At 39.3% G+C, this 27,287-nt stretch overlaps 1 protein-coding gene across 9 annotated transcripts in view; it reads right to left on the bottom strand.

Annotated features, from left to right (window-relative positions):
- The window catches only part of ASPH (aspartate beta-hydroxylase), a 221,872-nt gene that overhangs the window by 24,925 nt on the left and 169,660 nt on the right, over positions 1 to 27,287 (bottom strand). For all 9 annotated transcript variants that reach the window (XM_082364701.1, XM_082364708.1, XM_082364706.1 and 6 more), the window contains 3 exons: positions 22,814 to 22,912; positions 20,695 to 20,784; positions 15,743 to 15,880 (listed from right to left, as the gene is read on the bottom strand). In XM_082364701.1, the coding sequence (XP_082220827.1) occupies positions 15,743 to 15,880; positions 20,695 to 20,784; positions 22,814 to 22,912 (327 nt within the window). The remainder of the gene's footprint in view (positions 1 to 15,742; positions 15,881 to 20,694; positions 20,785 to 22,813; positions 22,913 to 27,287) is intronic.

The following is a 27,287-nucleotide window of genomic DNA, read 5'->3' as shown; positions in this document are numbered from 1 at the left end:
GAGGGGGGTGTCAGGCTGTGGGGGGCTCCGCGCCCTGAGTCCCTCTGGGGCAGCAGAGCGGCCGTGGGTCCCCGTCTCCTGTGACTTACAGGGCACACACTGGGCACATACTGGTGGAACAGGGTGTCCCTGCCTGGGAACTGGGTGCGTCTCAAAGGGGGCGCACACTGACAACTGGGGAAAACTGGGCTAACCAGATCACACCAGTTCTACCTGGTGACGTGATGAAAAACACAGAGATCACACCCATCACGATCCCCTACATGTTGAACAGAAACATTTCTTCTACTAAAGTAAGGACTCTGCTTGGGGGGGGGTGGTTCAGCTTTGGAAAGACATGGCAGGGTCTCTTTTACGGGCATCGGGGAGAAATCTGGAATGGGACCTGGGAATGGCATTTTCAAGCACAAACCAATGAACTGCACTGTAAAAAATTCACATGATTACAGGGGATTAAAGACCAAATCTAATGACGTGTGTGCTCGTGAGAGAGAGAGAAAGGGAGGGGAGAAAGGGGGGTGAGGTGGAGGAGTAGGAGGAAGAAGAAGGAGAAGGAAAGAAGAAATGTATTTTCTCTACAGTAATATTATGAGTTGTCTGACTTGGCAAATAATTCCGCTTTTTAGGAAATTCCAACAGGAACTTGAAGGCTCACACAGAGCGGGCCATGCCTACATTTTTAAAGGTTTCATTTGACATATTACTTCCTTGACCCTAAATTCATTAATTTCATGAAACTGAAAAGAGAAACTCATAGGGTTGGTATTTGAGTTGGTTGCCCAGAAGACAACAGCTTCTGATTCACGTTTCTTCTTCTGGCTACACAGGCTTTAGAAAACAGAGATTTGCTTGTTTTCACAGTGCCTCATGGCCTCATAAACCCGTCATCAGCACTCGCCTTTCAGTTAAACCTCAGCTGTATTTGGCATTCCAGTCATCTACAGATGGACTTCCCAGTTTCAAGCCTCATCAATCCCAAACTGTGCGCCAGCTCTCCCTAACCCACACCCTCCCCCCAGTTCAGGGCCATTTCCTCCTTTCCCAGATATTCTGCTCACCCCGCTTGGATGGCACACTTTTCTCTTCCACATCAGATTAAGTCCTCCTTTTAAAGGCTTCTCCTAAAACTGATTTCTTGCAGAAAGCCTTTAGAGGCGCAGACATTCTTAACTATTTCCCGTACTGTTTCCCTTCATTCAATTAAGACATACACATTTTTTCAAAAGTCAAATATTACTACAAGTCTTATAATGAAAGCAGCAGTATCTTACTCAAGTTTTTCCCAGTCCAGAGTCCAACCCCTAACTAATTCCTTTAAATTTTTTTTTCTCATATTTGCCTGCTTCTATCTGAATAATATGTTTATATTGCTATCTCCTGATTTATTAATTCTAGACTTGATCCCTCATTTTCTGTCAGGGAAGGAAACAAGTAAACAATGTGATGTCTCCTTTTCCCTCTTCTCCATCTAGCAGTTCAGCTCATGTCACAAACCTTTCATACATCTGGGTAAACTCACATTTGGGTTTTCCTGAGTTGTAACAATTACACTTCATTTCACATGCAGCATTTATAAATTCTGCCTCCTTTTCTTTGGCTTAATTTTTTTAATGCCCTTATCACTGTTTCTTCTTTATAGCCCTGAAAGAGTGCTGTAAAATCTCTTATACTATTCTACGCTTTGCCAAAAACATCGTATAAGCTATTACTTTCTTTCTCTCTTTCTCTGAAGATAACCCTCCAGTAGCCGTCTGCCCTGCTCTGCTCTGAACTGGTCGGTGTCTGGGCTTGCCGGACAACTGTCATCAGGGAACTTCTCTTGACCTCTGCCCAGTATGAGGCTCCCTAATTATTGGATTCTAATCTGGATAAAGAATTATCTGTGTTCTTGAGAAAGGACACACCACAGGTAAAACTGAATTTCTAAAAATGTCTGAAGCTATTCTTTTCAAAAAAATTTTATTGAAGTATTTACAATGTTGTATTAATTTCTTCTGTACAGCAAAGTGATTCAGTTATACGTGTGTATATATATATATATTCTTTTTCATATTCTTTTCCTTTGTGGTTTATCGCAAGATATTGAATACAGTTCCCCGTGCTCTACAGTAGGACCTTGTTGTTTATCCATCCTATATATAATAGTTTACATCTGCTAATCCCAAACTCCTGATCCATCCCTCCCCTATACCCCCTCCCCCTTGGCAACCACAAGTCTGTTTTCTGTGCCTTTGAGTCTCCTTCTGTTTCGTATATATGTTCATTTGTGTTGTTTTATAGATTCCGCATATAAGTGATATCATATGGTATTGGTCTTTGTCTTTCTGACTTATCTGAAGCTATTCTGACACTTGATTGAAGGCCTGACTATGTACAGAATTCTAGGTAGTAAATAATTTCTACATAGACTTTTGAAAGCATTCATCCATTGCGTTATATAACATGTAGTGCTGCTGTTGGGAAATCTGGTGCCTTTTGGATTCTTTTCTTTCTTTTCCCCTCTAGAAGCTTTATAAAAGTCAACACAGTGTAGTGGTTAGGGGTGTAAAGCATGAGAGCCAGGCTGCCTGGTTTGAAAATCTGACTGTACCACTTATTAGCTGTGCGCTGTCGGGCAAATTACATAACCACCCTGGGCCTTAGAGTCCTCACTTATAAAGAGCATAAAATACTACTACTTCCCTCAGGAGTTTCTAAGATTAAATGTGCTAAAAGTAACGGTGCTATATACGGATAGAGCTATGATGATAATGATGAGAATTTTAAGATCTTCTCTTTATTTCTGGTTTCCTAAAATTTTGTGGAAATGTGTGTTAGTGTAAGTGCTGAACACTTAGTGGTCCCCTCAATACGGAAACTCACATTTTTCAATTCTAGACTATATAGTATTATTTCTTTCATAATTTCTTCTCCATCTTTTTTTCCTATTCTTCCTGGAAATTTTTTTGTTTGTACATTAGACATGTTAAATTGAGCCTCTAATTTTCAAAACTTTTCTATTTCCATTTTTGTCTTTTTGTTTTTTCTTTTGGGAGATTCCCTTGACTTAGCTTCCAATAGTGCTATTAAATTCTTATTTCTCCAAGTCACACTTTTAAATTTCTGAGAGTCCCGTGTCTTTGACTGTTCCTTTTTATAGCATCCTATTCTTTTTTCATGGCTACACTCTCTTCTCTTATTGCTTCGAGTATATTAGAGATATTAAGTTGGCATTTGCTCCCCCAATTTTGTTTCCCCTGAACTACAGCATTCTTTCCATTTTTGTTTTATTTTCTTTCATGTTGAGGGGTCTCTCCAATGTGTGGTGATCCTTGGGTGCGAGTCCTATAGAATTGAGTTACTGATTGGAAATGCTATGGGAAAGGGCAGGATCTATGACTGACAGGCCTTACTGATGGGTGTATCGTCAAACCAGTGTTTTCATGGGGCACCCTAAAATGTCAGGATAGACAACCCTATTTTTGGAGGCCATACACTTTCTTTAACTGCTGTAGTAGCAAGTTTCTTCTTTTGGGAAGTCCCTCTGTAATTACTTACTTCCATCTCAGCTTTCTTGGATCTGTTAAGTTAGCTACTTCTCTTTTCCATTTCCAAAAAACATGCTGACGTTGTTCATCTGTTATTGTCTCCCTCCTGTTTTTCTTTTTGTTTTTTAACTTGTGGGTTTATACCATTTTTATTATTTTACTGCCATTTACGTGAGGTTTCATGGGGGAGGTGGTAAATGACTGTGTACAGTTTTGCTTAACCCTTCCTCATTCATATTTTCTAGACAGCTCTAACAGCTGATTATTTTCTACCGCTTACCTTCTTTTCACTTAAACTAGAAGGATCTTGTAATATATAATTCAACCTTCTAGCGAAGTTTTGAAACAAAATCCTATTGGCCTGCAAAAGCCTTTACTAGTCCCTCAAATGTGTCTGCAAAAGACCACCAAAGCAATGATGTTTCATGTGATAGAAACGAAACTCTGGTAATCCATATATTGATTTATTGTCAACAAATTTCTCTTCGCCTCTTGGCCTATACACTTTCCTTGCATCCCAGTTGGTATCCCCCCAATTCCATGATGTGCTCGGATGATGATAAAATTGATTATGATGCTTGAAGCTTGATATAAAATCACTTTAATTTTGTCCTAAATCAAACAGAATTCATCCAACTGAGCTTTAAATATCTTCTTCTATGGAGGAAAATAGGCCCATTCAGAGAAACATTTTTGCTTAGGCAGTTAGGAAATGTTGCAGATTGCTAAGTAAGGAAAGTCACTAATGCATTAGTTTGCTAGGGCTGCCATAACCAAATCCCACAGACTGCGTGACTTAACAGAAATGCATTGCCTCACAATTCTGGAGGCTGGAAGTTCAAGATCAAGGTGTCAGCAGGTTTGGTGTCTTTTGAATCCTCTCCCCCTGGCTTGTAGATGGCCATCTTCTATGTTCTTACATGGTCTTTCCTCTGTGTGTGCATACACCCCCGTGTGTCCAAATTTCCTTTTCTTATAAGGACATTAGTCATATTAGATTAGGGCCCACCCTAATGCCCTCATTTTAACTTTACCTCTTTAAAGGCCCTATCTCCAAGTACAGTCATATTCAGAGGTACTAACGGGATTAGGAATTCAATATATAATTCTTGAGGGGACACAAGTAACTCGTAACACTAATGCAGGTTCAGGTTAGAACTAGATCCAGCTAAGAAAGCAAATAGTAGATGGGAAGGGATCAGGAATCAAGTAAGTCTATAGCAGCAAAATAAAGCATAGTCATGGAAAAAGTCAGGAAGAGTTATGCTTTTAACATGTGAACAAACCATAATACAAGAATTCACAGAGCTCAGGTTAACATAAGCAAGATTAGGTAAGTAACTGTGTATGATTAGCTGTTAAGAAAAAAGGGAATTGAGAAAATATAGACATTGGCAACTGAGAAGTCCCAGAGATGTGTATGTACTTTGAAAGGTTCTGACGCTAAATTAAGAGAAGGCATGTGGTCGAAGACTATTCCAGGCCAAGTTTACGCATTAAATTGGAGTCAGAATGAATTGATAATAGTGGTGCATTACTAAAATGTATACCATTTTTACCTAATTATCTAAGAACATGCTGGCTATAGTTAATTATTTTAGGAATTATAGATCTGATTTTTTAAAGTCAGTTTACTTAAATCTTCGCTAAAACATGCCTGTACTTTACACTGTGATGAGAAGACATGGGTAGCAGCGTCCCCCGCCTTAGAAGGAATATACCAGGGTAGAGGGACATCCTCCTGAGCGCTGAGCTGAAGTTATGAAATCCAAGCAAACACCATAGCGCGCGCAATGCTCTCACAGCAAACTGATTTTAATAAAATCTCTAGGGAAATTAGTTGCATTGAAGGAGCAGTCTCTTGCTGGTCCTAGTGCATCTTAATCGGACCTCCTGTTTTTCAAGTTTGAATATAAAAATAAAGGAAAACATCTGACCTTTCTTATCGTGGAAATAAACAAGGACCAACCAAATGAGAAAAGCAAAGGCTATTAATTCAGACAAGCAAGGGAGTCTGCCACCATCACCAGTGTTTTGGCAGAGACGTGGGAAAACTTTCTAGTGAAAAAAGAGAAGGCTTCAGGGGCGCCCTGATTGGAGGCTGTTGGCCTGGGGAAGCTGTAGGCAGGCTACCTAGAAGCTGGGTGTTCCAGTGACTGGTTAGCGGAGCACATTTGACTTTCTCTGGTTGGTCCTGAGTCGGAAGCGGGGACAAAAATTAGGAAAGCTGTCAGTTATTAATCAAGTCCTGGCCATTTGGGGCAGAATGTTATAGAAGTTATTGTTTAGCTTTCTGCATTGCCACTGGAGATAGTAATCTGGCTTCCTGTCAGTCTGATTTACAGTAGGCTGGCTTCCTGGTTTATTTGTTGTAGAAAAGGGGTTCGTTTCCCTGGCAGGCTGTTGCAGATTGTAGGTCAAGGTTCTATTTTTATAAATGGTCTGGCCATTGCCGCTTTGTATATACAGTCTCTCGTATCCTTACTGAAGGGAAAGGATAGCGTAAAGTATCTAGCACAGGGAAAGAGAAGAGTCTTGGAGGACTGAATTTTGTGCTTTCTAAAGAGTGGGAGAAAAGGGGTTTCTTCTCCTAGGAGAAAGGCAAAAAGATAGCCCAGATCGCCAGGAGAAGCAGCCAGCCTGAGGGCTTCAAGGACACAAGAGTGCAAAGGAGACCCACATTCCTGTACTCTAGCCCAGACTGGCAGGGATGCCAGCCAACATTCTCAGTCAGAGGAAGGTAAAAGGGGAAATAAAGTTCTGTCGTCCCTTCCCTGCTCTACCCACAGGGAACGGTGCACCGGGCTAGGTCGGGAGGGAGTAAAAACCCCAAAGCCCCTAATCTCAAGGGGCTGCAGGCCTGACAGAGACTTTTCGTTTATATATAAAATAAACCACTTGATAAACAGATAAGCAAGTTATCTATAATGTGTATGTGCACATGCATCGATCGGTGTGTATGTATATTAAGATATAGATCATGACCTACTGAAACAGAGTAGGATCCTATATAGGGTCCTTGCCCCCCATGTCCTCCGCCTGCCTTTTGTCTGTGGAAAAACTTTAGCCAAAGAGTACGTTTAATCAGAGAAGTGAGAAAATGCAGAAGCAAAGAAAAGCAGTCAAACAGGACAAAACAATAACAGTTTAGTCAGTAAGCAAAGTCAAGGACCTTTAGTTCCTTCTCAAGGGCTATAGATCATATTCTGAGCCGTATCCTGTGAGCTGTCTTATAGGTACTGAAACCCCCATCAGGTGGGAGAAGTTAACTACGTGATGAGCAGACTGTAGCCATGACACAAGCTGCCACAATTCCGAGAATTAGCCTCAAGGAAATGGGAACAAACCGACCCCGGAACTGAAGATTAACTGTACTTAAAACAATCAAGATGACGCTGGTCAGACCACCGATGACCTATTTCAAGATGACCGTCAGAGCTGCCTGTGCCGTTTCTGCACGTAGCCCCTCCCTGCACCTGTAAAAGCTCTCGCCCCTGGTTGTCCTTTGGACAGGAGTCCGCCTCCACACACCTGGCCCACTCTCACCCCCATCCCCGGATGCCAGCTCTTGAGCGGTGAGCAGCCGGATCCCGCTTTTGGTAACACTACTTGATCAAAAGTTTTGGAACTGCAAATGGCGTACTAACCTACAGATGCAGCTTGCAGTGTAGTGCCGGGTCTGTAAGTCAAACACTGTACTGCAAACTCCCGAGGTGGACCAGAGATAAAGCCAATTTTTAGGCATTTTTAAAAAACTGACAAATATTGAAAACTCATCAATTTTGCTTTGAGAAAGAAAATGACCTTTTAGTTCGAAATAATTCAAAGAATTTCTAATATTTCACCCTTTTGATATGTTGCCATAACTGGCATCTTAGACCCTCCTATAATCGTAGCAGAGTGTCAGCTCTTATTAAGGGCTCACACTTAAACACATACGGGAACATCCATGATGGTGGCGTTTTGTTGTGTTTTTGCACCTTGTAGGAGAGGAGGAACTGAGGCAATTATTCTGCATTTGGAGGGAAAGAAACCGAGGCCCAGATGGATGAAATGACTTCCCCAAGGTGTCAGAGCAGAGAGCAAAACTAACCTGCTTCTAAAGTTCACTTTTAAATCACATAACCATCGAATTCTGTAAACTCTCTGGACTCCTGTTGTCATTTTGTTGTCATTTTTAGTGAAAGTATCATTGGAATCCAAAAGTCGAAAGTCTGATTTAGAAAAATAGGATTAAACTATTACATTAATCTTAAGAAACTGCTTTCAGCACTTCTTTATAGTATGATACTTACTTTTCTATAAAATTGATAATCCTCTTACTTTATAGCTTAATTCCACTGTAAGTCTGACATTTTTGCTTCTGTCTCAATCCAATTCATTTCAAAAGCAGTTCAGTGAAAATATTCAAATATTTAATCACACAGATACAAATGCTGAACCATGAATTCACTCCTGTATAAGTCCTATTTTTGTCCAGGTGGCATTATTCATACACAACGGGTTTCTTAATTAATAAAAGCCAGAGTCTGAGAGAAAATGCCAGGAAGAGTATCATTCAATCAATCATTCTTACGCACTGTGTCACAACACTGGCAAGTTTTACTGGGCACTTCTCCAACTGTAATAAAACTACCGTATGAGGAAGGAAAACTTATCTGTGATGCTATATGTTTCTATCAGAGCAAGTGCTGTGAAAAACTCAGAAAAAGCATGCAAGAGTTTCCCTTTTTCCCAGTGATGAATGCAGACTTAGGTAGCAGGGAAAAAAATAGAAAAGGGTTATTTTGAACTATGGTTTTCAGTTGCTATTGGCTGTTGTGTTCTCCATGTTACTACAGCGGTTTCAATGCATGCATGTTTACATCTAAATTAGCCATGGAATAATTTGGATCAAAAAGCTAATCTCAAAAAGAAGAACAGCAAAATTCTTAAGTATGATGGCTTTCCTCTCACTGGAAGAGATTTCTTTTCCCTTTTCTATTTATAACCTAGCAAAGACATTAATCTATTTTTGTTTCAATTTCTATGTTAAATACCCCCAAAACACTTGGGGTTTTCATATTTGTTATTTGGGCAAAAAAAGTACTCAATTTTAATGAACATACGCCTAAAAGAGAAAACTCCGCTGGGATATTTTTCTCTAAATTTCTTTCATCGAGTTGCACAGCCTCTTAACACCCCCGGTGCACAGAATCGCCAAATTGCAAGCTACACAATAAGGGGAAACAATGACAATTCAACAAAATGGAACAACACAGATGATAACATTTTACTGAACATTGTCCCGTGCCTTCAAGAAAATTGCACTCTACAGCTCACTGGAACATACAATGAAAGTAATTTAAATGAAAATGTGCTATGCGTGGCAGTGAATCATTACATAAGGGCCAGATCTGGGTAGTTATTCTAAAAGGATTTTGGCCAAACACAGCAGCTACCCCATCTAGAAGGTTCCACCTTCCAGTACGAACGCCTGGGTGATGATCCATGATCCATAACAGTCAAATCTGTAATTTGAAAATGGAAAAAAATCTTGATGTGCAAGTGTGTGCCAACTGAGTGGTTCTGGGCCCTGGGTTCCTCACACAGAAAGTTCTGCCTCGTCACACTCACTACTGGTGAGTGGTCACCCGAAATTACTTTTTTTTAAGTCATAACATATATAATATTAACATTTCTGCAAATCAAGGTAGTTAGTAAAGTAAAGCTAACTTTACAATCACAACCCACAGTTGTCACACACTCTGAGATTCTGTGCTGCTGGGGACCCTGTGATTAACGCCCAGGACTTGCTTTTTTTCTTCTTAGATGAAGCAGAGCTTAAAACAGGCAGGGCTGAAATCAAACCCAGAGAAATAGAATTCTGAAATAAAGATTTAATTGGCTAGAAGGAGAATAACATGAGACATACGAGCAGACCTCAGTAACTTTGAGGGCGCAGTGAGGTACCAGTGAAGGCACGGACTTGAGAATAAGGAGGCCTCAGTTCCAATCCCAGCCCTGACCTATTAAATATAGGGCCTTGGGCAAATTTCTTAGTTTCTCTAATCCTTACTTACTCAAACATAAGTGGGTCCAATGACACCTATCTTGAAGAGTTGTTGTAAAGATGAGAAGTATTGTATACAAAAGTGCTCAGCACAATGATTAGAAATAGGCATTTAATACATGATAGCTGTTATGTTATTATTTCAATAATACATAAAATTTCAAAATTTGCTTTCTAATTTTTTAGAAACTAGAAAATATTTTCCTATGGAAACAAGGTAACACATAAATTAAAATTATAAATAATAACAATAACTAATGTTTATTGAGCACTTCCTACTTATTAAATAAACAGCCATGGAACAAGCACTATTTCCATAGGCACTTTGCAGATAATGAAACAGAAGCGTGAAGAAGTGTTGCTCAATGTCACATAGCTAGTAAGGAATGAGACCAAAAATTCAAAACCAGGCAATGTGGCTACAGAGCCAATATTCTAAACTGCTTCACTGTATTGCCATCCACAGACGAATGGATAAAGAGGATGTGGTATATATATATATATATATATATATATATATATAGAATGGAATATTACTCAGCCATAAAAAAGAATGAAATTCTGCCATTTGCAGCAACATGCATGGACCTAGAGAGTATTATGCATAGTGAAATAAGTCAGACAGAGAAAGATAAATACTCTATGTTATCACTTACATGTGGAATATAAAAAATAAAGCAAACAAATGAATATAACAAAACAGAAACAGACTCACAGATACAGAAAACAAACTAGTGGTTACCACTACCAGTGGGGAGAGGGGAAGGAGGAGGGGCAAGATAAGGGTATGGGATTAAGAGATACAAACCACTATGTATAAAACGGATAAGTAACAAGGATATACTCTATAGCACAGGGAATTATAGCCATTATCTTGTAATAACTTCTAAAGGAGTACAAACTGTAAAAATACTGAATCATGATGTTATATTCCTGAAACTAACATAATATTGTAAATCAATTATACTTTAGTGAAAAACCAAACGAAATAGACAAACCAACAAAACCAGGCAATATGGCTATGGAGAAGATGCTCTAACCTGCCTCACTGTACTGCCTCACTGATGGTTAAGTTAGGTGTTCTTCATCAACCCCCAGAAACCTGTTTAGTTTTTAACATACTTGAACCACAACGTACATATCACAGTTTCCCAATTTTTAACAGATTTATTGAGCCATAACTCACATACCATAAAATTCACTCAATTAACTTTTTACAATTCAGTGGTTTTTAGTGTATTCACAGGCTTGTGAGCCATCAACACTATCTAATTTTAGAACATTTTCATCACACCAAAAAGTAACTCCTTACTCATGAGCAGTTGCTCACCCTCAGGCCCTCTCCTCAGTCCCTGGCTTCTCACCCCTTCCTCTCTCTGTTGATTTGCCTTCTGGACAGTTCATATGGATAGAATCATGTAACACGTGGTTCACCATGCTGTACCATGGATCTTGGCGCTTCTTCCTTTTTTATTGCCATTGTGTAATATACTACATTTTGTTTATTCCTTCATTCATCATTTAGATGGACCTTTGGGTTATTGGTCACTTTTTTTCTATAGTGAATAATGCTACTAAGAACATTCAGGGACACATTTTTGTATGAACATATGTTTGCATTTCTCTTGGGTATACGCCTAGGAGTAGAATTGCTGGGCCTTAACTCTGTGTTTAACATTTTGAGGAAATGCCAAATCGTTTTCCAAAGTGGCTGCACCCCTCTGCGTCCCCACCAGCAAAGTTCCAGGGTTCCAATCTCTCCACATACTTGCTACCACTTGTTAATGTTCATCTTTTTTGCTGCAGCCATCCCAGTGAGGGTTAATGGTATCATATTGTGGTTTTGATTTGCATTTCCCTAATGACAAATGTCATTGATCACCTTTTCATAGGCTTCTCGGCCGTTCATTATCTTCTTTGAATAAGTGTCTGTTCAAATCTTTCCCCATTTTTTAACCGAGTTATCTGTCTCTATATTGAGTTATCAGAGTTCTCATTATATCATATATATATATATATGTTAGATATATGACTTGCAAATATTACCTCTCATTCTATGGATTTTACTTTCACTTTATCGATCATGTCCTTTGAAGCACAAAAGTTTAAGTTTCGATGAAATCTAATTTATTTTGTCTTTTGTCACATGTACTTTCAGTGTCATACCCAAGAAAACCACTGCCTAACTCAATAATGTTATGAACACTTCTATGTTTTCTTCTACAAGTTTTATAGTTTTATCTCTTACATTTAGGTCTATATCCATTTTGAGTTTGTTTTTACGTATAGTATGAGGTAGCTTTATTTTTTTGCATTTGGATATCCAATTGTCCCAGGACCACCTGTGAAAAAGACAGTTCTTTCCCCTTTGCATTGTCTTGGCACCTTTGTCAAAAATCAATTAATCATAAATGTAAGGGTTTATTTCTGTACTTTCAATTCTTATTCCACTGATCTATATGTCTATCCTTACGGAACTATCACACTGTCTTGATTAATTTGTATGTAGTAAGTTTTGAAACTGGCAAGTCTAAGTTCTCTTAACTTTGTTCTTTCTCAAAATTGTTTTGGCTATTCTTGGTCCCTTGTGTTTCCATATGAATTTTAGGATCAGTTTGTCAATTTCCATTAAAAAAAAAAAAAAAGCCATGTGGAATTTTGATAGAGATTGTGTTGAAAGTTTAGATCAACTTGGGAAATATTGCTATCTTAATATTAAGTTTTCTGGTCCATAAACATAGAATGTGTTTCCATTTCTTTAGAGGTTTGAAATTTCCTCCAATACAATTTCGTAGTTTTCAGTGTACGTCTTGCACTTCTTTGTAAGATTTATTCTTAAGTATCTTTTAAGAGTTCGATGATGATCCCCAAATTTACATGTTGACTCTTACTCCCCCAGTACCTCAGGATGTGACCCTTTTTGGAGACAGGGTCTTCACAGAGGTAATAAAGTTAAAATTAAGACATCAGGGTGGGCCTTAATCCAATATGACTGGTGTCTTTTACAAAGGGTGTCCTTTATAAAAAGGGAAAATTCAGAGACAGATACACAAACAGGGACAATGCCATGTGAAGACGATGGCAGAAATTTATAGGTCACAGAACTCCAAAGGTTGCCAGAAAACCACCAGAAGCTAGGAGAGAGGGATGGAACAGATTCTCTTACAGCCCCTGGAAGGAAGCAACCCAGCTGACACCTTGATCTTGGAATTATAGCCTCCAGAACTGTGAGACAATTAGTTTGTGATACTTTGCTACTGAAGGTGTATCAAACTAATACAGTATCTTATGTTCTTTTTTGAAGCTATTGCAAATGGAATTGTTTTCTTAATTTCATTTTGGGAGTGGGTTTTTTTGTTTGTTTTTGCTAGTGTAAAAAAATACAATTGATTTTTGTATTCTGATCTTATAATAAAATACAGAATAAACATGGTCTAGAAAGACTCATTTAATATAAGTTTATTGAAACCTCATTGAAAATTTCTTTTCCCCAAGTAAACCAAATTGATCAGTGAAGTCTTATAGGTCTTAGAGAACAAGATGTTCTTTAACAAAACAATTACGAAAAATGTAAAACATATACTTAAAGGTAGAGAAAAGAGTATAAGAAACCTCTATATATCCATCACCTAGATTCCAAAATTATCAATATTTTGTCACTCTTGCTTTTCCCTTCTCACCTCTCTCAGATGAGTGAATGTAGCTATACTGCCTGGTGGGACAAACAGCCCACGAGTTTTGCCCCTGGGTAAACCTACCCCACCTGAATGGTAGTGAACTGAGAGGAGGTATTTGCTAGGCTAGTACTGCCGCCTGCAATCCAGACCAGCACAGTGGCCAAACTTAATGTCCTTTCCAAGGGTGGAAAAGTTAGGGTATAAATGAAGAAAAGGAGAAATAATTGCTGAAGGTAAGAGGATGAATAAATAGGGTATGTAATGAGGGAAATCCAATATTACATTAACACCTCGAAGAGGCTCAGGGCAAGATATTGTCTCTTAGCTCAGGTACACCAGATGTCTGAAAGGGTAAAGCCATATGTTGCCAAGACCACTCCTACTTTTGGAGCTTATGAGATCTAACGGAGGCCTGCCAACCTGAGTGGCCTCGCCCTGGGAGGTACTTTCATATAACGTGAGACTGGACTGGACTCATTATTATTAATGACTGAATGAGATCTAGTAATGTGCCCATGTCTGTTAACTGTTAGGATTCTTTTGTTAGAAGGGATCTGCACTCAAAACCCAGGGAGTGGCTTCGGATAATATAAGAAATATATCTGGTCTTTGTTTCCAGTTCCCGGCATAAACCTCCCAAAACCCATGAAATTTCCTGAATAATTGGAGTGACTTTTGTCATTCATAAGGAGTCCCTTTTGAGCACACTTGAATTTATGCTAATAAAACGACTTAGCGTGGGGCCCCAGATAGCCTCAGGATGGGGCTGGTCACCAGAAAGACCAGGTGATTAGAAGGCTGGAACTTCCAGCCCACCCACCACTGGGAATGGACGTGCGTGCTGCAGATTACACTCTATAAAACTCCTGAACCCCAAGATTTGATGTGCTTCTGGGTGGGTGAGCTTGTCCACAGGCCGGGAGGCTGTGCACCCCAGTTCCATGAGGACAGAAGCTCCTGCACTCAGGACCCTTCTGGACTTCACTCTTTGTACCTCTTCATCTGGCTGTTTATCTGTTTCCTTTATAATATCCTTTACAATAAACTTGCAAACATAACTAAATGTCCTGAGTTCTGTGAGCCACTCTTAACAAACTAAACCCCAGGAGACGGTCATAGGGGAACCTCTGGTTTTACAGTCCGTTGGTCAGAACCTCAGGTGACAACCTAAACTTGCTATTGGCATCTGAAGTGGGGTCGGTGTTCTGGGACTGAGCCCTTAAATTATGGGCTCTGATCTATCTCCAGGTAGATAGAATCAGAACTGAATTCATTTTGTAGGACACCCAGACAGTGTCCCCTGAGAACTGGAGAATTCCCTGGTGGTGTTGAAAAATACACATTGGATATGGATAATCAGTTGTTTGAAAATCAGAATGTATTTTCTTATATGAACAATGTACATATGGCAGTTAGATTCTCAGGCCAGACCACTGAAGCCCCTCTAGCTCATAAGATACATGATTACCTTTTACATTTTGAGTAGAAAACAATGATTGAAAGTACGAGTTAATTTACTTTCCATTTGATTGTTTCTAAGAAGAAGGAGCTTATCAAGGCAAGAGTTAAACTTCTGACCAGCCTGTACCAAAATAATAAAGTAGACATTCTTATAGTTTAGATTTAATCTACCAATATAAAAGCCTCCAATATTTTGTTTCTTTTTTTAAGCTACTAAGTTGTTAGAATTACTTACATTTCTATATCCTAGATATCCGCCACAACATTTTCTAAAACTATTTACATCTAATTTTTTTAATAAACAGGACCAGTGGTTCTCAAAGTGTTGTCCTGGGACACCTAGGGAGTTCCCTAGACCCACTGAGGGGGTCTTCGAGATCAAAACTATTTTCTTAATAATACCAGGATGTCATTTGCTCTTTTCATGCTCATTCTTTCATGAGCACACAGTGGAGTGTTCCAGAGGCTACCTGACATATGACATCACTGCTCCGGTGGGTGTATGGGTGAAAGAGTGGTGAAAACCCTCCTGTCTTCCATTAGGCCAGACACCAAAAGAGATTTGTAAAAATACACGACAATTCCCATCTTCTCACTTCAATTCTTTTGCTTTGAAAATGTATTTTTTAAAGTTATTGATGTTAACATGTAATGGAGTTATTATTTTATTTTCATAGAAGTCATTTAAAAGATTAAATTTCCTTTTAGTTTTAATTTCTAAAAATTATATTGATACATATAATCCCCCAACACACACACACAAAACTCCTTGGGGTGCTCAATAAGTTTTAAGAGTGCAAAGGGGTCCTAAAGCCAAAATATTTGAGATCTGTTCTTCAACAAATTTCTTTCTTCACCATCTCACCTAAACTCTTGGCTGATGGGATGAAGATCCTTTTTGCCATATTTTCTGCAAATGCCACTGGAAAGAAAATCTATCTCCTCCCTGACATTCCTTTCCATGAGAAGCCGTCTTTGAATTTAGAGGGCGAGACAGACTAGGACTCGACAAAGTTAACACTCACCTTCACTAATTCCATGTAGCCCGTTTCCTTGGGGGTCCACCACGGCTGGGCTTTCAGTCCATGAACGTTGTAGAGTGAGCGCTGCCACACAGATGCAAAGTGGCCCCTCTGGTGCCCAAGCTCGTACCACTTATATGCCTGGAAGAGTTCAGAAAGACTGAACTTCAAACGAAGCAGTTTTACTACTTTTACAATTAAAGTCCCTAACAACAAGGTCTGACTTTTAAATAAAGAGCTTGCTAGTCAGGTGCCCAAATCTGTTACACTGGCAAAAATACTGTTATTTGATTGGGTCTCTGATTATGACCTATTATTTTAAATAAATGTGTTTTTTATTTTCACTCCTAGGCTGTAAGCTCTCTGAACACAGGACTGAACTGCACTCACTCTGGTCTCCCCGGACTGTCCAGCAGACCCTAGGACTTTGTTGAGTGGGTAAATCTTTTAAGACACAAAAGGGGACTATGTTTATATTTTAGCTTTCATTTCTTAAAGTCTGTATTTCCTTTCAAAGGAAAGGAGTATGACTTTCATCATTTCTTCACAGATATCTGCATTTACTGAATTGGGATGTTAAGAAGGACAGCAACTTCTTCTTTGTGTTTTTTTTTTGGGCCACGCCCGGCGGCATGCTGGATCTTAGTTCCCTGACCAGGGATTGAACCCGTGCCCCCTGCAGTGGAAGCGGGGAGTCCTAACCACTGGACCGCCAGGGAAGTCCCGGACAGCAACATGAACAATCTTCTCACGTCCACATGAAGAAGGCTGCCCCAAGGTAACGAAGTATAAATCCTCCATTAAAGAAGCAGACCGCAAGAAAATATTATTCTGAGTTAGCAGTAAATAGAGTGATAGCCCGCATTAGATTTTTTTAGAAGGGAATTTTTGTTCCTAGTATTTTTTTTTTCCTGCCATAAGGGATAACATTTGCGGTTGTAGGCTAGCTGTAACACGATACAATTTGCCTCCAAGAAGACTAACGAGCCTTTTCAGGGACAGCTGGCTTCCACGCGTACCCTTCAAAGGACGCCCGAACCATAACCTCTCCCAGCGGCCCTCCCCACATGCGTCCTGCACCGTGCTCACCCCATCGTCTTTAGACTGGAAGACGGTTCTAGGAGTGTGCCTAATGGTATCCCCTCCATTATTTTAATTCTGATCTAATGATTACTTTTGAAGAGTGATTTCAAATACACATTTTGATCAATGAAAACAGGCAGTTAATATCAAGCAGAGTGAGAAGATAGAAGAATATCTTCATAAAATCCCATCTTACTTTAGATGTAAGAAATAATAACTTTTAAGTCTCTTAAAATTCATAAGTCAAAATTTCCTTCCTTAGGAAAATCAAGTGTGATAGCAGAACCACTCCTATTTTCAGTAACACTTTTCAGCTTACTACTAGCTTGTGCATGCGTAATTTCGTTTGATCTTCCCAATAACCCCAAATAGCTCCATTTTACAAATGCTCAATCTGAGATTTTAAAAGACTAAATATGTTGAATTATCACCCAGGGCAATTTATTGGCAATTTATTCCTCTTTCCTTCTATCTTTGTATCATTAAAAAAAAAAAAACTATCACAAGGGATCTTCTTATTTAATTATCTTTCTCAATATCTCAAATTAAGAATGTATACACTAATCACTTATATGTTTTCCTTGAAATACATGTAAGTGGTAACCATAAAGTAATTTCTTTAAAAACTGCTCATGGTTGTCTGATTTCAAAAAATATAGCATTTTACCTTTGAAATTAAATTGACTATTTCAGTTATTTTTGTCCAATTTAAATTTAGGATTTTGTTTCCTATAATTTTCAGTGTTAAACAACATTATTAATTACAACGGATGATTTTTGGAAACCCTTACAGTCCATTAGATTTTTAATCATCAGCAATTCATTTTAAGGACTAGGCATATTGTTAGAGTAGTGAGAAAGAAATTATTATAGGAAAATATATTATATTATTATCATATTATATTAATATACATATTATAGCAAAACTTATAACTCTAGTTCAGGAGTTAGAAGTCTTAGATTTCAGTCTTGGCCTTAACAGTCAACAGGCTGAATGTCTGGGCAAGAGACTTTGATTACGGGGGCATGTTTAGCTGCCCATAAGAGCTTTTCTGACACTCAAAGTGCATCAAACAGGGCCCTTGGTTTTATACCCTCTGCCATTTAACTTTTAGAGAAACAAAACTGTGAAGTGATCTATTCGAAATTTTAAAAAATCATCTTCAATGATACCTTCAATTGTATAGGGGACCCAATGAATTCAGCCAGACTCTTTTTTTTTTTTTTTTAAACATCTAGACTGCCTCCCAATAAAAGTTGCTAGAAAATCCATGATCAAGCTGTTAGAATCCTCTGAAAATGTCCTCTTTACAGGAATACTAAAATACACAGAAAGCATACCTGGGCACCTTGTTAAATGTGGTCTGTATCAATGTCTACTATACTTCAAATTAATGCCAGGTATAGTTTACACACACACACACACACACACACACACACACACACACACACTCACTACAGAACTACATAGACAGAGTACGTCAAGAGAGTCTAACTCAGGAAACCCCAGGCCACGTTTGGGGCCCGTGGTACGTGACCCCAGCCAGAGCCTGTTCTGCCTGGAGCATGGTGCACAGTGGGACATGGGACACACACTTGTGATGAGAACAGGTGGTTCAACTGGCCTGGGAGAACCAGGAATGCCATCGTTTGGGAAGAGGGCTTTATTTCTATTTTGCACCATGGGGTTCTTGAGCCCAAGATGCCTGGAAGAAAGTAAGACTAAAGCAGGAACCGACAGCCAGGTTCTTGCAGCCGTCACAGAGGTGGACGGCAACAAAGGCTGGAATTAGAGCACCGACCAAGCAAGAGGGAAGATGAGATGGACGCCAGACATCGAAGAGGCTGACTGACCTGACCGGCCTTGTCACAGGAGAGGGAGGAGCTAAGCTGATTCAAGTCTGGATCCTGGGAGTTGGCAATACCATCCAGTGAGAGCCGGAACCCAGGAAGAAACGTGGTTTAGAGGAGAACAAGTGAGTTGTCACTGCGGCAACGTGCGGAGAAACTAGGCAGGCAGTAGATCGTGGACTTTGAGTAGGAGACGAGAGATCGAATGTGGATTTGGGAGTCACAGAAATTCTGGGACAAGCTGAGGCTGAATTGCTACGAGAGGATCATGATTGGTCTTTCTCCCGCTTCCTGCCCGTACAAAATGATCCCATTAGAAAAGTCAAAACTACTTTATTGTCAGCCCCTGCAGCACAGAGGCTGTGGGTCTGCTTCTCTTTTCGTGCCTGGAGCAGAGCTTAAGAGCATGAAGGAGGGTTGCTTCCTGGTATGAAAACTCAGAGCACGAGAGTCAACTCAGATTCAACATCTAATATGGAGAATATGCTAACGTGGCATTTCTATAGGCTTGTTTCTCCTATAAGGATGAATCTTTGTGAGCTTTTAAATTCAAGAACTGTGCTGTTCTTTGTGTCTTAATGATAATTAAGCTGATAGAACAATCCCATAGGTTCAAATCCCAAGCCCTTAACAATGTGTAGTAGTGAATTCTTTGCCCTTGAAGTAAGGGCTGTTTTCATCTAAGATGTGAGACTAAATCACAGACTTCTTTTATCTGCCTTTGTCCTGGACCATGAGATGTTGAAAGGTAAATTAATTAGTGACAATTACATTTATAGCAATCACATACGAACACTTATCAAGTGTTAGATACTGTAGCAAAATCTTTCTTATCCCTCTCATTCAAAGGAGGTACCAGGCATTTACATCTTAAAAGAATGAAGGAACACAAAAGTGACTACTAATCAACAATTTCTTCTCCCTTCTTTCTCTTTGTCTCTCATTTCTCATTCTATTCCAGTTGATTGACTGTTAGGTCAGAAGGGGAAAGGTATAGACACATAGAAATGTATAAAGAAAACAGTGTCAATCATCCAAATTTCTGTTACCCGAAATTGGTTCCTGTCACTAGCTGGCAATTACCCCATCACAAAACCCCTTGCTCCAATGAACCCTCAATTGTCCAAATGGTCCCATGTTCTTATTAATTTTAGAAACCCGAAGCTATGTTATCCTTAGATGTCACTTTATTACATATATGGAATGCATGGCTACAAAGAGCCAAGGTCTCACTACAGCCTTTGATCCCTGACTCTAAGGACAGCCCAGCCTAGAGCCATGCGATGGTGAAGGACAGCCCAGCAATGTTGTGTGAACCACAGTGGATGGTGAGAGTTTGGGAATTTACATTGTATGATGTCATGATTAATGACCAAATGTTACGTTTAAAGAAGCTGACACTGTACTCAGAAAAAAAGGGATAATCACAAAGAAAACATGTGATTTGCTTTAGCTACTATATTTTCTGTGTCAATACCAGTCATTATTATAGCTATAGGTATTCATCTTCAACTTGGCATTAAATATTTTGGAAGGTAAATTACACAATTAACTACTGGGTTCAGTGTGCTTAGGAATCAGTTGAATAAAGACTTCATTCTAAAAATAACTACTTTTTAAATTCCAAAATAAAATAAAAATAAATCTAGGCAAACTGTAAAATTATCTCAAAAATATTTTAAAAATTTCAAACACATCTCTTCATTTCATAATTTTAAAAATATTTTTTCAAGGCAATATCTATCTCTATAGATACACACACAGACATACACGCAGGCACACTAATTTAGAGGCTACTCATGATTATTCAGATACTCTCTTGAAAGAAATTATAAAAGTCAAATCCCAAAAATTCTTTATAGGATTTAGTAAGAATTGTTAGGTTGTTACAAAAAGTTTAAATCACCACCTTCAAAAGTTTATGCTTAACACATTTTTTTCAATTGTAACTCTCTCATAGAAATACTTTCCCCCTCCTCTATCTTCCGTTAAAGAGAACAAAAAGTTCACGAATGCATTACCTCTTTGTTTCCAACTCTTTGCATGGCATCCCCCAGGTGGAAATAAAATCGCCCATCATCAGTGCCAGGATCCCCAGATTCTATTCCTTCCTGTAGAAAGGACAGTGTCAGTATTTATGAAAGAATTAAATACCAGATTTAATTCATTGATTTACTTAATGTTTTCTAAGAATCAGAAAATCACCTCAATATTGAAGTTTGGCAGTTAGGTTACTGGTCAACATTTACAATGCAAAGCCAAAAGGAGGTGATAAAGTTCAACTTAACGACATATTCATCATCAATTAACAGTGGAATACGCCACAAAATCAGTATGACTCTTTGTGAACTGTCTCTGCAGGAGCAATCGTATTTCAATATCTCAAAGAATTTCTTTGTCTGAGTTTCTATCACATTTATTTTGCTCTCCAAATCTGACCATATGTCATCTAGAGGCTTTTTTATCCCTGAACCAAAATGTTTAGTTGCTCATAGATGTTTGAAATGATAGAGACCCAACTGCAAATAATATTTTTTTTCCACTCAAAACAAATGTGTCCTCACTTTTCAATGAAATCTTTGACAGAACATACAACAGGATTAAAGCCGGTTGGAATCTTTAATTTTATTAAACACCTCCTATCCTAAAACACTCAGCTGATTTCCATCCCCACTGTCCACAAAAGAACTGAAATTTAAATTTATGTAAAAACAAGAAAGAGAGAAAATATTAAAGCAAGAGAATGAATTTAGAAAAGTAAAAGAAGGATGAAGATACAACATATTTAAATGTCTAAAAAACTGCATCTTTGAGGCCTCTTCACAAGAAGCCCGTTATCTTTTACTCGGAAGAAATTTTATTTGCATAATGTTGGAAAATAGCAGCATGAAACAGAAGCATCACTCATGAGAGGAGAGTTGTGATCTGGGCTCTTGACTGACTGACACTCAAATAAACGTCATTGCTCATTAACTAACCAACCCTGCCCTCCACTTCCTCATCTCTGAGCCAGGAGAGTACTGTTAGGTCCTTATTATAGGAAAGGAAATCTAAGAGGAACACTTTAAATCAGAAAAACCCACATGCCCACAGGGTCATGGTAGGGAATAGGCAGGTTGCAGAGGCCCAGTGACAGCCAAGACAGACTGAGGGGTGCATGCCCACCTCAAGGGGACACCATTGCTCAGCTCCTGTGCTGAGATGTGGGCCACATGTGACCTTTCCAGAGACACCAGAAATCTGCATGCTCATATAAAATGTTCAGATTTTCAACCAAGGCAAGCAATTAAAATTGTTTTTAAGAGAATTATGCTGGCCAAACAGAACATGCAAGCTACTTGCAATCAGTGGGTCACTATTTGGGATCTCGGATCAAAGTCATGTGAAAGAAAGAGATCATAAAGGTGGATCACAAAAGCGCTACTTAAAGTTTACAAGTAGTCGATCAGCTACCTGGCTGATATGGTAGCTTCTAGTTAGTGTTACTGTTTAAATTACAATTAAAATAAAAAATTCAGTTCCTCAGTCACACCAGCCACATTTTAGATGCTCAACAGTACATGTGGCTAGTGGCTACCATATAGAGGATACAAATAAAGACCATTTCCTTTGTGGCAGTAAGTTCTGTTGGAGAGCCCTGAGCCAGACCAAATATGATTCTGGTGAACTTCAATTTTTATGTGAGAAAAAAATGATAGCATATTTTAATCTGAGTCTTTAAGGCTATCAGGCTCTTGGGGATTTGACCTATTCAGTCTGCATTTGTTACCTCACTTTGTAAAGGTTTCCATGAGCCCTGTTCAAAGTCATTTCCATGTATAATTAAATTGTAAAAGTAACAGTTAACACGTTGTCCATATTTTAAAATATTTTATCAACTAATAACAACTGCAGTTTTAGGAATTTCTTCATAAAATTTTTTCCAAATAGTCTCTGCTCACATAGTTGGTACTTCTACCTCTGATACTCTTGATTATGCTGAAGGACCACACTGTCTGTGAATGTCATGGTCCAAGGGTGTACATTTTGGCATTGAAAAGAGTCAGCAGTGCATGCCAATCAATCTACAATAGATAATCAAGGGTGTCCAAATGACTCAAAGGGATCAGAAGAGGAAAACAGAGGAAAGGAGGGAGTTACCTTTAGATAGGGGATGCTCTCAGCGATCTTGTTCTGTGCCTTCAGAATAAAGCCGTAATGCACTTTAGCAAAACCGTCATTAGGCGTCGCATTCAGAACCTAAACACAAAGAAAACAAAAAGCTATTGTGATGGACTATGAATTCTACAAATGACCATCAAAACAAATTTTAATTAGCTTTGCTGTACAGTACTTGGACTGGATTATGATGTTATAGCTTAAAATGCTATAGTGTTTTGTCTCATTGCAATACATTAGGCTTAAATGGCCCCATTTCCCCTCAACTCAAAATGTTCTCCAAGAATGAAGAAATGAATGAAAAGGCAATGACTGTTAAAGCATTGCTTTAACAATGCAAATCAGCAAAACCTCTGTCAATTTCATGACTTCAGTATTTTTTTAGTGATCAGGAAAAACTGCTTTAAATTAGCTTTACTTGAAGTCAACTCCAAATGGGTATTATACATTTCTTTATGTACATACTCTATACATTGCCTTAATTAAGAGAAAATTTACATTTGCATTCAAAATATATCACGATCCATCATAAATTTCTTGAACACCCGGACTATTTTAAGGACTGAGGATAAAGTGGTGACCAAATCCAATATTCTGTGATAAAACCCAGGTAAATATTTAATATAAATCAGATCATTGTTTATTATCATCTGCATTTACTATGATTAAAGATAAATTATGCAAAATGCCTCTAAATTAAATATTAGCAGTGAGAAACCAAAACAACATTCAACTTGTGAAGCTGCTTAGACAAACTAATTTACAGACCAAAAGTGAAGGGTGAAGAAGGTTTGAGTTGAATGCATGTAGAGAAAAGATGAATATCCTACAGCTTCTCTTCGTCCTGGAGCCTGAGCAGGAAAAGGGAGTCATGGGATCTTTCACACAGAAGGAGTAACTGTGCTGGGCAGGGACCCCATACTCTTGGTGAGTCCACAGTGCACCCTGCCAATATTTTAGTGTTTTCCATCTTGCATCTGCACCTGTACCTCATCCATTAGCAAATACAGCCAATGACACCATCACAATATATTCAGAATCAAACTCCTTGTCACTTCCTCCACCGCTGCCATCCTGGTCCAAGTCTATCATCTCTCTGCTACCTTCTTTCTTACAGGAGCCTCCTAACTGCCGACCCTCTGAACCCCTGCCCCACTCTCCTGTAACCCATTCTCCACGTGGGTCCTGAAAGGAAGCACTAAATCCTAAGTCAGATTTTATCCCTCCTCTATGCAAAACCCAAAGGGGTTCCATTTCACTCAGAGTAAGACCAAGTTCTAGGAACAGTCTCTAAGACCTCCCTTGGGCTGGGCCTCTCTACTTCTCTGGCCTCCTCTCCTATCCACCCCCATCAGCCACTCTGAGACACTCTGGACTCCTTGCTGCTGCAAAGAAAGCCAAAGGCACCCCTGCCTCAGGACCTTTGCACACACAGTACTCCTTTGCCTCAAACCGTCTTCTCCCAGACATCCAGACGGCCCACTCCCTTACTGTGATGAAATCCTTGCTCAAAGGTTAGCATCTCAGTGAAGCCTAAGCCGAATCACCTGATATAAAACAGACCCTCCAGCTGCATCACTATCACTTTCTAACTTGTTTATGGTGAGATTCCCTTTTCTTCAGAGCACTCGTCACCATCTGACTTATTTTATTTGGATTTCCTCCACAAAGATGGAGACTCTGCAGGGCTTTTGTCTGTTGCACTCACTGCTGGCCCCCAGTGCTTGGAGCAGAGCTGGGCACATGGCAGGTCGTGGAGAACTCTGTACTAACTGAACAGATGGCTGCCTGCCGGGCTCGACTCCCCAGCTAGATCTCTGAGAGCCCAGACTCTGCCTCTTCTGCACCTTCCACAGCGCTGTTACTGAGTCAGGTGCCAAGCAAGAGCTCAATAAACACTTCTGGAACTGAACTGTACTGAGGCCGATCACATTTCTGGTAGCACAACTATGAAGGAATTATTACAATTATTGCAGCTACGCAGATGACATTTCTGTTTCCTGTAGACACAGCCATCATCTCAAGTAATTAGCAAATGTATTAATTTACTAGCTATTTTAGAACACACAGAACTTTTCTAGGCTCTGGACATATCAACGTAAATGAGATATACTCTCTTTTCTCAGGAACCTCTCAGTCAAGAGAAGGCGACAGACTCACAAGCAGACGACAGCAACGCACCGTGGTAAGTGTAAGCACAGCGACGGGCGTGAGGCACGCGGGGGTACAGAGGACGGGCATCTAGCTCGCTCTAGGGTGGGTGTGGCAGGGGCAAGTGCTAAAAGGTATTTGTGGATGAATAGGAGCTCACCAGGGAAAAGGAAGGTGGGGGACTTTGGGGGTAGGCATTCAAGGCACAGGAGAAAGTGAATAAAAAGGAATAGTGGGCCAGGAACAGCAAAGGCAATGAGACTGGAGAAAAGGACAGGAGGCAAACCACGGAAGGTCCTGTTCAGTATCACGTACAAGATAATCCTCGGGGGGAGTGGAAAGAAATGACAAATGCTCTACCTATATCTGTCTCTGAAATATAATATGGACTCCAGGGCTCTTCTCTCATCTGCATGGTGGACAGTCCCACGTCCCACTCACACACCTGCTACTGTGAGGGGAGGGTGGGCGGTCAGGACCCAGAGTGACCGACAGGGCTGCCCTCCAGGCTTGATTCTTTATGATCACCTACTGGGCTTACTGCAGTTTACATGCGGTGCATAATGGATGCACAGGCTGTATTATCTAGTTGTAATCAACAAACCCTCAGAAAATGAAGATTTCTAAGAAAACCAAATTGAGGTTAATACTAAAAATGTTACACAGATTCTCTCTCTCTCTCTTTACACATACACACACACATACAAACACACACACACACACACACACACACACACACACAAGGCACAGACAACAACAAACTGGCAGAGCTGACATTTCTAGTTTCAGCACAAACTCTGCAGGACACACTACCAGGACTAAAAAAAAAATCATATAATCATAAATCATGTTGCACATGGATATTACTAAAATATCAATTTTTCAGTGTGAGTTAAAAAAATTTTGGCAGTTAAATGAAATTTTTAAAGTATTCGAAATATTTCATTTCATCTTAAGACCTATTTTAGAATGTGGACCTTTTACAATGTACATCACAGATTAGTACATACATACATAGACATAATATATAAACACATAAACATACATATCCCAAGTTTTTGCTTGAACAGTTTTTACTGCAAGCGGATGCAATGGAACATGTTTGAAGATCACTGCTGTGGGCAGTGGGAACCACTAAAGAGCTGAAGCCAAGGGTGGGAGGTAAGATTGGCATTTTGTGTTGATGAAGATCATAGGAGAACAAGCCTGGTCGGAGTGGATCTATCCTACTTTAGACAAGAGATGATGGCGCCTGGGTTAAAAAGGGAGGGGATTTGAAAGATATCGAGGAAGTTAAAATTAACCAAGATTAGTGACTTGGTACCAGATTGTAACTCCATGACGCCATACTCTGCGTTTGTTTCCTTAACCACCATTTCCCAAGCAAGTGTGTGGGGGTCAGTCTTTGTTGAAACTAAAAGCAGCAAAACAAACAAACAAACAAAACCCAGAAAGGGAACGATCAATGATTTTTATAAATTTACTCCAAGATAAAAATCAACATGAAGAAAAATATAAAATTACAATATCCGTTTGCTGAAAATCATCTCTGACTGAGACATAAACATACCAGGATAAACTTTAGTAAAGGAAAGAGAATCTATCAGATTCAGCTTATTAACTTAGCAGTCAGAGGAGGCAACAAAAGGCAAACCCCACACTTATTTTCAGTTTAGCAATGCTTCTTCAAAAAGAAACTCACTCGGTTGTATAATAAGGCTGTATTTTAGATTTTCTGCATCCTGTTATGTTTATTCTGATGAGATTATGATTTCAAATGTATAAACAACAGCAGGTAAGTTTTATTGTTCAAAATGAAGTAAAATGTTTCATATAGTTGAGATTTAGTACCAGGTGAAAAGAATGAATATATTTAAGGAAGGTTTTGAAAAGCTGGAGAAGGACAAATCCATAGTGGGTGAAAGGAACCAGGATGCTTTCAGATCCTGCTCTAACCTCAAATGTGCTTGACACCCTGTAGACACTTGATCATGGTTTTTGGGAAGGAAGGAACGGAGGGAGGGAGGGAGAGAGGGAGGAAGGAAGGAAGGAAGGGAGAAATTCTATAATTCCATCTTTGTGCCTTGTGACCGTGGCAGAATAATGGGTATGTCTGATATAGTTTGACAGTTCTTACATTCATATGTTCCTGGGTCACTGAGATACATGATGTTTCCTTTAGCCAAACTTTACAAGGCAGGGCACTCAGCCATTAGCAAATACAGTGCCCCATAGGGACTTATTTTATGACCTGTAACAGGTACTTTAGCACGTGGCACAAATTTTCAACACTGTAAGCTCAACC

This window comes from Balaenoptera borealis (genome assembly GCF_965194805.1).
Source record: "Balaenoptera borealis genome assembly, chromosome: 17".
Lineage (NCBI taxonomy): Eukaryota > Metazoa > Chordata > Mammalia > Artiodactyla > Balaenopteridae > Balaenoptera > Balaenoptera borealis.
The sequence above is the reverse complement of the archived record's forward strand: the minus strand, read 5'-3'. Positions and strand labels throughout refer to the sequence as shown.